Genomic DNA, 12,494 nt, shown 5'->3' with positions numbered 1-12,494 from the left:
AAAGCAGTTAGGAATATAGTGATAGTTCAACATGAACAGAAAACAATCACAAATGCAAATCCTGGCATTCATGAGATAAACATGCGATCACTAGTGATGCGGTCAAAGGCGGTGTGTGAATGTGCCATGCTTCACTCTGTTGTCTCTTAAATTTCATGAATCATAACTAGAACAAAAATGCATCATTTAAAGTTATTTTGTAGTTTGTTACATCCCAAGCTTTCAACTTGCTCTGCTAATGATGTGCAATTGTTTTGACAGAAGAAAACAATTGATCTTAAGACCTTAACCAGTTTTTTTTGTTTTGTTTTGTTCTTTTACAGGATTCCATGTGACTCCGAAAACACAGACGGTGTTGGCCCTGACGGACGGGGTTTTCTGGTTTTCACTGGTACATCAGCTCGAGAGCAGAGGACTTCATAAAAGGCTGCTCTCCCTCCCCAGGCGGAGAACATGAGTCTAAGGTTAAACTGCAACTGAAACAGCTTTGATGGCCTGTGCAGACAAAACTGGTCAACAATGGCAACAAAGTCACTGAGAATTTCCTCCCTCCTGAGGAACAAACTGGCAGACCTGACGCAAAACACTGTGGGGGATCAGACACAGGGTGCATGGGGGCCGAGGGGAACTGTTGCTATCACGTAGCTCCCTCTACTGCCTGAAATGTGATCAACAGCGTCTCCAGGTAGCTTTGCAACTCGGCAAGAGGCAAAGACAGCTCTGTAGAACTGGACGGCAGCTGAAATTGTTCTGTCAGCTGCTGGAAGAAGGCAGAAATAAGAGAATGAAAAAGTTGAAGAGGTTAAATCACTTGAAAGAGACATAATTCCCAAGGAAAATATGAAGACAAGCAGAGCACTGAACCTTTACTACTGGTAAGGCCAAGTCTGTGAGCTTCCTCCAATGAGATATGACCTCTTCCTCGCTCAACACTCCTCCGTCCACCAGCTTTCTTACCAGGAACAGGTAGTTCTTCAGCTGGAAATACAAAAAAGTCAAGCGAAAGGTTAAATACAAGGCCCTTAAAATGATTTTCACAGAAATTTGTGATCTCAGAAAAGGTTAATATGAACGAAAGAGACTATTTCAGATGATCTCGACCAGAGAGAATTGAGCGAAACAGCAGGGAGACAACAAAGAGGTTGAGTTGCTGAATTTCTCCATGAACCGTTTATGCTATTTCGTTAATGAGGGTAATAAATTATGGAAACTGAAGGGGAAATGTACAACATAACATGCCCAACGTATTGTGTTGATGGGACTTCCTTTGGTCCAAGTAACACATGATCGCCTCAGTTTTCTAGTTGTAAGATGTAATGTGCACACCTCTGTCTTTAGGGAGCCGTCAAAGCACTGCACAGAGGAGTAATGTGGGGGTCGTAGCATCCTCATTATTATTTCTGTATCTGTCACAGTGGTTGGACGTACGTGTGCGTCGCTGGCCTGCAGAACAGCCATGACGGTGACTGGGGTGAAGAGCAGATGGAGTGAGGCGAGAGAACAACGGTGCTCCTTCCACAGCTCGGCAAGCTGCTCCAGCAGAGCTGTGACAGGAGGTTCTGACCCGGAACCGGGACCCGCGACGACCCCGCCACGATCACCGCATCCTGACGGAGGCCGCAGCAGCTCTGCAGTCACTAAACACACACAAGCCGCTCACATGCCTGCAAAGTCTTATTCGATTTACATTTGAGCAGAGCGAAACATTTTTGAAAGACGGAAATATTTAACGGAGATCTAAACAAGTTGTTTAAAAGTAGATTTCAGAATGTAAAAACAAGGACTCTCACTCAGTTTGCAGGCCAGTATTACAGTAGAGTTTAGCAGCATCTGCTCTGACACTCCAGTCTGGAACTGAGGATGTTGGAGGGGAAAAAAAAAAAAAAGGAAACTCAACAGCGTCCAAAACATGATTCTTTTTGTTATGCTTGTATCATTAATGTACCTTTCTGCAGACCAGTGCGCCTCTCACTCTCTGCAGAAGTGTTGTGAGCTGAGAGCCAGTCGGCAGCTCCTCATCAGTCCGGGGGCCCACGGCGATGCTCAGCACCTCCTACATTCAATAATGAAATCCCAGAAGGCCCAACTTTAGCGAGAAAGTTGATCATTTAGACCTCATTTTCAAAATTTGTGTGAAGTTGGGGGGGGGGCACAATTGCACAAGTAAAATTCCCCAAATACCTTAATCTCAATGAGAATATCTGAGGGTCTGGGAGCACTGTGGTCGCAGTCTGAAGGGCAGCACGTCAATGTCTCACTCTCACTTTCTTGTTTCTTCTTCAGAACAGTGGGCCGGTCTCGAGGGATGACCTCAGCTGCAGCTCTGTCCACGTTTACGCCGTCTGAAGCCAACGGGCTACCGAGAGCCTTCATCACACGATCATACCGGCTCTTCCACTCCCGCCTCACGAGCGCTTCACAATGACAACAGAAACAAATGTTAGACAAGAGTCCTTTGGGAGTCATTTTAATCTGAGATGCACTGAGGGCATTAGTCCAGTAAGGGATCGTGTTGTCGTTTTTGCATCTTCCCTCGACATCTTTCAGGTACATTGTTCTAAGAGGCCCAGTGTCGTATTACTTTAGAACAGAAGATTGCAACCTTTCTGATCACTGGAGCTCTTTTTGCTCATTCTCTCCCACGAAACACAATTTTACTTGAATTACAAAACGATCATTTATCCATCCATCTTCTATAATGTTTCATCTAATTAAGAGTTGCAGCCGCACCCAGCTGATTATGGGTGAAAGCAGATTATATTCTGTCCATCTCAGGGAAAAACAGAATTCACAATTACAGACATTTCAGAGGAACCACATGAGCTCAAATAGGAGTAAACCAGAGCATATTGTCCAGAGATAACCTGCGAAACTCGAAACAAGAATATGCAAACTCCGCACGAAAAGACCCCAAACTTCGACCCCTTGAACATTCTCGCTGTGAGATGAGACTGCGAATCACTATATTCCCGTGCGGCATGCACAGCAAACCATATTTAAAGTAATTTATAAGGCAGCAAATGAGTCTGTCCACTACTAATTTAACACCGTTTTCAGCAAAGACTGTCCTCTTTTTGCCATAATAGAATGTGACCAATATTTTAATTGAAAATAAAATTGAAAGAAACTGCAGCATAAAATTGTCTTTATCATGCAAAAAAATAGGACAAAATGGAAAAAACTATTTTTTAACGTAATCTTTGCAACAGTATAAAACCGTCCGTATTTCCATTAAATAGCTTCAAGACATATCAACTGAATTTTCAGCTTCAGGTGTTACGTCGAGGCCTCAGAAACAAGAGGAGCATGTGGATGAGATACACAGACACTTACCTAAACCCGTAAATACGTTAGTTTAAACATAATGTCACTGCTTCCAGATTTCTACAGTTTCATTTTAAACCATCACAAAGGTGTGAATAAGACAACAAAAAAGGCTGTCGGTGAAACAAAACAAGCCAAAGAAGGCCGTGTAAAGCATTGGAATTACATTTGTAATCATCCAACAAGACACATTATGCATAATCACATGCCTGGTGAATTGTAATACCTACCTGTGAAGTTGGCAGAGAGCCAGCCGCAAGCTTTTTCTGCTGCAAGACGAATGGTGATGTTTTCAGCTGTGCTCAGGACCTAAAAACAAATTCAGCATCTTGGATGTGCATGCGACAGCACTCTCATCAAGTTTTTTTTTCTTCCTTCTATCCAGAAATATTTTTTAGCTTAGCACTGTTTTTAGGCTCCACATTACTATTTAAACTTACAGCAGGAGAAGTTTCATTGGGAAGTAGTATCCTTATGGCTTCTGGGCTCTTCTCGTGGCAAAATCTGCATAGGAGACAAAGCAAATCCATTAAAAAAAAAAGTGCAAATATATCACAATTCAATACTTCCTTAATTGTGTTTGTAAAAATACAACAACATCCAAAGCAAGCTGTAAAAATTCAGCTCACCACTGAAATAACATTCCAAAATACACACCGTCCACACATGAAGAATCGCTAAGCTATTTGAGTTTGAAAAAGATAATTGGGTACAAAACACGTACTGCAGTCCTCTACATCTATAGAATCAAGATGACAACAGCAGGGAAAAAGTTTTAAAAGTCGACATTCTACCTGGTCGCTCGCGTCAATGCCTCCAAGCCCGACTCCCACAGCTGAGCACAAATGGCGTCATTGAGTGTGGAAGCGTTGGAGGTTTGCAGCGACAGACCGTCTCGCAGCATCTTCTCTCCTTTCTCCACCAACTCGCCCACTAAAGTGGCTCTGTTGAAGTTTTTCACATGGGAAAAAAAAAACTTTAAAAAAAAGAACACTGGACAGAAATTTACCACATAGATAAATGCAGTTTGACTTTAAGGACGTTTGAAACATGTTTGGCTTTTATTTTAATTTATAGATAAATCTGAAGACAAGGCCGGGATCTTGCTGCTGCCATGCGAGTGTGTTGTGAAGCCTCACTATTGAATGGTCTCTAGCCTCTTAAGTAGGCAACCAACCACAGTAAAGGGCTGATTACTCATGATTCTCCAAGTCCTTTTCAATTCCAAAAGATAATTCAGTGGAGGATTGGTCAAAGCAAAAATAAAGCAATGGGAATGTTAGTTAATTTGGGAGGTTAATGACTTGAAAATCTGTAAATCGCACTGCTTATGTGAAGTCAGAGCCGAGCGACCCTGGGCTCAGCGATACTCACTTCATATGCTTGACGGCGTTGGATCCGACACGCTCGGCAACAAACTCCACGGTGCGGCGCAGCGACGGCGGCTGGTTGTGAAAGAAGGCTTGTTCCAGATCCACCTGGAACATTCAAGCAAATCAACTTTCAAAATGAATGCAACATCAGAACAAATGACTGATTTAAGGTACTTTTTCTTTTCTTTAAGTAGTAGTTACAATGACAAGAGTAACTGTAACAAGGTTCCTTAACCCCTCGAATTGAAACCATAACAGAATAGGAGTCAAATCATTTAATTTGAAACCTTCAATATGAATGTACAGATTTTATCATAGAATGGTCAATGAAGGAAAAATTCAATGATTGTGATATTTATACGTTGTTGGATTCTTTTTTTTTTTTTACAAAATAGAATGCTTTTGTACAAGGATTTCACTGTATGATTACACACTCCCGGAAGATATTCGCTTTAATTTAGTCATTATAACCTGAAGATGTTCTCACCAACAACAAATTAAAATTATTTAAATCAAATAAAAGAAATTGTTTTGCCGAGTTAGGAACCACAAATTCCACAACGATGCCAATTTTAAGGGTTATCATAGAGGTGAATAGCAAGTGTGGTTAACCCTGAAAAACATTATGAAGTTATGAATAGAAAAGTCATTCTTTCACTTTCATTTAAAGTGTGGATGATCAAATCTAGCTGCAATGGAGGCATGTGGTACACGTCTTGTTAAGTTCACGTAATAAAAAAATGGTCATAAAACTGTGGATACAGGTGAAACTCAAAAATGTTTATGGCCACAGCCAGACTCAATTTTATTGAACAAAGGGTTTATTATTTAACTGCTTGTTGATTCACCTGAAGCTTCTGCTGGGACCTGTTAACAGTTGGTGTGTCCTTGACCTCAGCAGAGGTGGGAGTAATCTTACGGATGATTCCTCCACTCTTCGCTGTGCTTCCAGAAACAAAGGCAGCGAGGAGCTTACGAAACTCGCCTGATTGGAGAAAAACAAGACATCAATTCAACAGCACATACGAGAAAATATCATCCAAGATGCAACGCTATGGATTCTGATTAACAGTCAACTAAAAAAAACTAAAACAGGACATTTGCAAGATTTATAAACGTTTACTTACCAAGAAACGGGCAGCATGTATAGAGAAGCTGCTGATCCACCAATGGAATACAATCCTGAAAGTAATCGAGTAATGACCCTATTAAGCAACCAGCGATGGTTTCACACACAGACACCTGCATCACCGATGACTTTACTTACAAGGCCAACATTGTTAATAATGCCGTCCTCCATCTGGGCCACATCGGTGAACTCACAGGTGAAGAAAATATCTTCTGGCATCACTGGGATCTGCACCAGTCAAAACAAGATCAGTGACTTACTACGAGTTACTATAATAAACAATACATGCAAGAAGAAATTAAATATATTGTTACCTGAAAGAGCCAACCTAACACAGACACCATCAGCACCTTGTTCAGGTAACACATTTCTTCACATCTGCCCAGCTGCATTTTCCTGCAATCAGAAACATTTGCATTTATATAAACCCTTTAAGAAATAAAACATTTGCATGAATGTTTACATCTTTTATGAGTTTTACTTAATCCTCCAGATAAGTCATTTGTAATGTTTGATTATTTCAAGGAGAAATGTTGTTTATGTTTGAACTGAAAACCTCATGAAAATGAATTTACAAACGATTAAAACAAATAAACATGTAAAAAAAAAAAAAGTGCTTTCATAAATTACATCACTATTAAATAAATAAATCATTATGGTATGAAAAACAAACTGCTTTTGAAATGTCTGAAAAGGTAAAAAAAAAACAACACTAAGTTGTGTTCATTTAAATTCAACACATTCAATTAATGCCTTAATTACTTCCTTAGCAAAAGTTCTTTTTAGAATTTAAAAAAGACAAAAGATTCCCATGACTTAAGATCCCAAAAATCTTTTTATTTGAAGGCAACTGCCAGCTAAGTCGCTGACGAATTGAATAAGTTCATTTAATTTGAATTAGTAACTTTTTTAATGCACAATCGCGATGATGTTTTATAAGATCATTTTTATTTAAAAAAAGAACACAAACGGAGACATACTTGTAAAGGAGAAGCAGCGTGCCCAGCGCAGTCCTGTAGCACAGCAGGAGAGGACCGTTAAAGTCCAACATGGAGAGGAACTCCACCAGCCACGGCACAGTGAGGATGGAGCGCCGCCTCCGAAGACTGTTCCGCAACACAGCACACACGTCCAACATCGGCACACTCTGTGGGGCAGAGACGGATTAAATGCTTTTTGTTGGCCATATGTAAACAATTCCTGAATATCCAGTGTCAAACATATAAAGATTTCTCACCTTGCTGCGCAGGGCGACAGCGGCATCTCGCATTTCTCTGGACGGTCTGTCGGCGGTTTGATATGGCAGGAAAGAAATGAATCCCAGAAACTTTGCAAGGAGACGAGCAAGGAGGAGCACTGAGGAGAAGCGCTGCTTTTCATCCTGAAAACAGATTTGAAATATTCACACCTTTAGGGCAATTTAGATCCGCTAATAGACTTTAAAACCGGCGCACGTGCAAGGAGAACAAGCAAACGCCACACTCCCAATCTCAGACTCGAACCAGGGGGGCTATGAAGACTAAAGTCTGGCCCACCTGCTGCTCCATGTCTCCATCTTCATCTCCCTCTCCCTCTCCCTCCCCAGTGGGAGGAGGAGGAGGGCTCAGGATGGACACCTCATCCAGCTGGAGGAGCTGCTGACACAAGCTGTCCTGGAGGTGCTGGTTCAGCTGGCAGCTGGGACACGATATTCAAGACGTGTTAGGTCAGTGCACAGCGACAAATCCAGGACATACTGTAAAAGTAGTAGATTTTAAATGGTTGCATGGAAAATTGACTGGTTATAAAACATATGTAGTTAAAAAAAAAAAGGAAATCCATTATAATACGAAAACAATTTCTAGTAAGCATTAAATTAAACTGTTGAGATATTGCCTACTTACAAACAGTTTTATATAGAATATACATCCTCCAGTGCCCTCAGCCTACTCCTCACACAGATCCCCCAGCTTGAGCTCATGCTCCGGTTCCAAACCATTCGAGATGCAGCATTTTAAAGCCTTTGACGGTTGTTAACAACAAAATCTACCTGGAGTCAGTTATCAGACTGCATATATTAGACAACCTCACTTTTTCAGACCTATTTCCAGGATGGAAAAAAAAAAAAAAAAGCCTTCGTATATACGAACCGCTGCCGTGTTTATTTCTACAAAAAAGCCACATCTCACCAGCTCGCTGTCTTGATAAAGTCCCTGAAGAACTCCTGGTGACCGGGGAAGGACGGAGGAGGACAGGGCCCAACGACTCCATGAGGCTGAATGAGACGCTCTTCAAGACGCTTCAGGCGCCCCAAACCATCAGCTCCGAGCATGCCGAGCAGGTCGGCGTCAGGCGTATCCCCAGCGGAGCTATTCACACGGGGGCCTTTACACATCTACAGAAAAGGACAATTGAGAACGGGACTCCAGCAAGGCTGTGAAATACAATCAGTCACAGTTCCGCGAGGAAGCTGCTAAGCTAAAAGCCCATTAGACACAAAATGTTAGGGTTTAAAAATAAGGTGACGGGCTACCTGCACAAGCTGTTTTAGAAATAGGCGGGCAAAATGGGAATGGTTTCCTGCCGAGGTCAGCTGACTCATCATTCCTCTGAAAGAGAAGACAGGATAACCAAGTACTTCACGGGATGGAAATAAAATTCGCTGCTCAATCGAAGCCGGGTCACGATGGAAAGTTTAAAAATAACTACTTATACTTGCCTGATCCGACTTCCAAGAGCAGCATCGAAATTCCACCCGGGTTCCTTGTGAAAATCCTCCCACTCACGCAGCACCTCATAAAAAATATCTCTGAGAGAACGATACAAATGTCACATACAAGCGTGACTAAAATAATCCCGCTACTCATTAAAAATAAGCCATCAAGTCTAATCTGCAAATACTTTTATACCTTGTCTTGATAATTGACAACAATAAGTCTGACTGGCATAACACACTGCTTCAAGGACTACGTTTGCAAACCTCCATATCTCGTTTCTTTCAAATTAATAATGATGTGCTGATGACAATCATATAATAACTGATCTGTCGTGTTCAACACTGACAGAGACTCTGTTGCCCACTTGTTCTTGCAATGCATCTTTTTCTTCCTGTCAGACCATTTCATTGATGTATTAAGTGCAATATATCATAAAAACACTACAAATAAAACATGCTTCAGTACAGCATTGTGCATATAAAGCAAGCACACATACATCTGCGGGAAAAAATACATCACTGTGCAGTGACAGTACAGACCTTTCCATAAATCTCACAAGGTTTTTTTTATGTACTTTAGACGATTTTTACTAAAAATTAGAAATTGTGAAAAGTAAGTAATATGGGAAAGTATAATGCTTTCCATACAATGAGGATGATACATCGGATTTACAGTATTAAAATGTGGGTTCGCTACCTTAATGAAAAAGGCAGAAGTTTACAACAAAGCAATAAAATAGAGATGAACCTCTGTTTTTTAAAGGTGTGGAAAGCCTTGTCACTGCCAAAGTTGGACCTGTTGTCAGTGGCAGGCTGGAATGGGACCGAGTGAATGAAAGTGGATACTGAAGGAGAAATCTGAGACAGGAAACAAAACAAAACATAATATACATCGATACAACTGTTGTTTTAAATGAGTTTCTATAAAGAACGGATTTCAACTAAAACAAATATCAGAACAAAGGTTTCAAAACAACTCTTACAAATGCAGTCGTTTCTTCCTACAGAAGCAATATGGTGATAAGAGGTTTACCTTGGCAGTGCTCCTATCCTGAGCCTGAATGAGACGGTCCCTGAGATCTGGAGAGAAAGACGCCACTCGTTCGTTTTCTGCCAGCAGACGCAAGGTGCACTTATCCAAATGAGCAACCAACCTGAAAAAGCACAACAGTGCGAGTTGTGAATCACTGGAGCAGGAAGAGAAAGGGAGCTATTCAGTGAGCGGACAGAAAACAGAAGTGAAGCACAAAACTCACTGAAACTGATTCTCCAGAACCTTCACCGCAAAATACACACAATTGTGGACTTGTCTTAAGTAACACCTTTCCAGAACTTCTAAAGTAAAGAAGCAAAGAAACAGTCTCAATTTTCTTCAAATCACAGCAATACACATGTTATAACATTTGGGATTAAACTGTCAAACCTGAATTAACAGCACACAAACTCTCTTGGTCTTCATCATTATTGTGAGCAGACCAAGACGTTAGCAACTGCATCACGAAAAAAAGCTCGAGAAAAATATTAGGAACCAGGTTTTCTGCAAAAGAGAGACAGAAACAATTTAGTGTTTGAATATATCCATAACAATGTGTCAAAAATGTTCGTTTGAAAGACTTCCACGCTTCACTATCGCCATTACAGCTTCTTGGTTATGTTTATAGGCTTATGCTCTAAATTATTGCTCAGTAAATACTACTCTACATATTATCAGGTCATCACCACCACCTTGTGGACATTTACCAGAAATGCAGGTACAGTAAAGGTTCGCCAGAAGATCCAACTCTGAGGAAAAAGTGACTTTGGACAGTTCAGGACAAGTCGTTTGAGAATCCACTGCAACTGCAGATCTCGGCCCCGTCTTAGTTGGGGTGCAGGGCTCCTGAGGGGAAGGTAAAGGAGAGCCAACCTGCTGGGCACGCTTTGTCCTGACAACAAACCAAAAGTCTCATTTAAAATTGGATACCGACACATATAAATACAAAAAAAGCAGAGAATGTAATCGAAATATGTCTACAGCATTGGAGGCACCACTAAGACATAATGCATGACAACATCTACATCTAGGGGCAATATTTATGAACATATGTATTTTTGCATTAGGAAATAAATCTCCCGAATGTGAATAGAAAGATTGACTTTAAGCACTCACTTCTCTTGCTTAAGTAACTCCCTCTCTTCCTGAAGACTTAATGGACTGACCAACACCACTGCATTTTTGTCTGACAGCGAGCCGAAATCTTTACTCAACGGGGTGGACGTAAAACAGCTTTTTGGCTTCGAATTAAGTCGCTCTGTACTGACTGGCGTTGGATTTATTCTCCTTGATGGCTTGGATGTCCTTGAAGAAGAATAGAAATTGTCAGACATTTAAGAGACACGTGACGAAAACGTTGCAAAATCGTGCTCGTCAAAAGTGTGTACTCACAAAGATGAAACGGGTGTTAAACCAACAGGAGGGAACTCGTCCAAGTTGTTCAAATCAAGTTGGGTAAGAGCTATAACTGAAATCATGTCACTCATGTTACATCTGGATTTTGCCATTCTCCTTGCTGCAACCTCAGAATGCAAAGAGTCATCCATGGAGTGGCCTCCACGCCCCCCTCCATGTTTCACCTGTCCCCCAACGGGCGTGTTGGCACCACCTTTCCTGCGACCTTTGTGTGACTGGAAGCTCGGGCTGTGCTGAGGGTCAGGGGGAGAAACGATGTAGTCCCCCAGACTCATCCTTTGGACAAACCTGGACTCGTTGCCGGCAAATGCGGAGACAACACCGCATGGTGTAGAAAAAGAGGGACTGCTGAAGGCACGGACCCCACTCAGACCGTGTAAAGCTGATTCAACAGATGCATTGCAATCAGCCCCAGGCGACACGGATGAGGCTGAGGAAAACAGCTGGACGCGGCTGGCACTCCGAGATCCAACACTGCCACCGGAAGACCTGCAAGCCCTTCTGTCCGGGAAGCCCTGGGTGGCCACTGGCCGCCTGAGACGGCTGGGTGTTTTAGCAGGTGTGGTGGGACCATGGGTAAGAGCTTTACTGCTCTGATCTCTTAGAAAGTTCAGAAGAAATGGGACAAACTCCTGTTTTTGAACTTCCACCCCGGATTCACTGAACGGCCTCTCATCATGCTGTTGAAAAGAGAAGTATAATTGTCAAATAAATGGTGAACAAATGTAATTGTTAATCTACGACGGTTCAGAATTGACACTTTCCAATCTATCACGTTAGTAACGCAGAGCGATAATCGTCTGGCTGCAGGTTTTACAGAAGTTAAGCATTTGCGCTAGCAAGTAAACAGTGCTAACATCTGCTAACCCGACCGATCGTCTTTTCGATAACGAACATAATAAAGGTGACAATAAGCAACGTTAGAAATGAGTTTCGAGTTAATGCAAACATTTCCCTGGAAAATGGGAGATATTTCGTAACGGAACGTGAGGTCTGAAGTCGTCCAGATGATCCAGGTCGCGGTTAACGTGGCTGGTTTAGCTCGGCAGCTCAAAGTTTTGTTTACAATCACTCGCCAGCCGTGTCATCTCACAAAACAGGATTCACGAGCCTGGTCTTGCCGCAGCGGTCGCTCCCGTAGCGAAGTTCGTCGTGTCAAACCTACCTCGGTATTTTTTAGCCACTTCAAGACCTTTATATTATCCACTTTACGCGAAAGCGCTGATTCCAAAAGAGCCGCCATTCTGTCTGGGAGCTGCGCGCGCCGCGGCTGAACGACTGGGGGAGGGGGCGTGGTCAGCCAGTGCGCAGTCGCACGGGGAGAGACGCATACGTCACGTGTGTGATGAAGTAGGAAGACACATTGGCAAATCAAAATAAACTTGGTTGGTCTTTCCCATGCTTTCTCAGATTTCATATTGTGTTATTTCTCATGTAGTCTATTATTATTAATGTGATAGATGCCAGCTGCCCTCAATTATGGATGTGCTCGTGCAAATATTAATGAGTTGTTTTTTTTTTTAA

General features: G+C 42.0%; 1 protein-coding gene across 1 annotated transcript; it reads right to left on the bottom strand.

Annotated features, from left to right (window-relative positions):
• Nucleotides 1-14: 14 nt before the first annotated feature.
• Nucleotides 15-12,213, bottom strand: cdan1 (codanin 1; the record flags this gene model as incomplete). Its single annotated transcript, XM_080512379.1, has 28 exons — nt 15-760; nt 865-978; nt 1,429-1,637; nt 1,791-1,854; nt 1,946-2,053; nt 2,182-2,414; nt 3,555-3,633; nt 3,765-3,828; nt 4,119-4,268; nt 4,699-4,802; nt 5,546-5,682; nt 5,825-5,879; nt 5,965-6,054; nt 6,141-6,222; nt 6,807-6,973; nt 7,064-7,207; nt 7,362-7,503; nt 7,995-8,200; nt 8,339-8,414; nt 8,525-8,614; nt 9,270-9,379; nt 9,555-9,675; nt 9,778-9,856; nt 9,945-10,058; nt 10,262-10,446; nt 10,671-10,859; nt 10,947-11,650; nt 12,136-12,213. The coding sequence occupies 28 exons, from the start codon at nt 12,211-12,213 to the stop codon at nt 638-640; spliced, it is 4,017 nt and encodes a 1,338-aa protein (XP_080368505.1). The 3' UTR covers nt 15-637.
• Nucleotides 12,214-12,494: the final 281 nt, after the last annotated feature.

Source organism: Blennius ocellaris, assembly GCF_963422515.1.
Source record: "Blennius ocellaris genome assembly, chromosome: 17".
NCBI classification, from domain to species: domain Eukaryota; kingdom Metazoa; phylum Chordata; class Actinopteri; order Blenniiformes; family Blenniidae; genus Blennius; species Blennius ocellaris.
The sequence above is the reverse complement of the archived record's forward strand: the minus strand, read 5'-3'. Positions and strand labels throughout refer to the sequence as shown.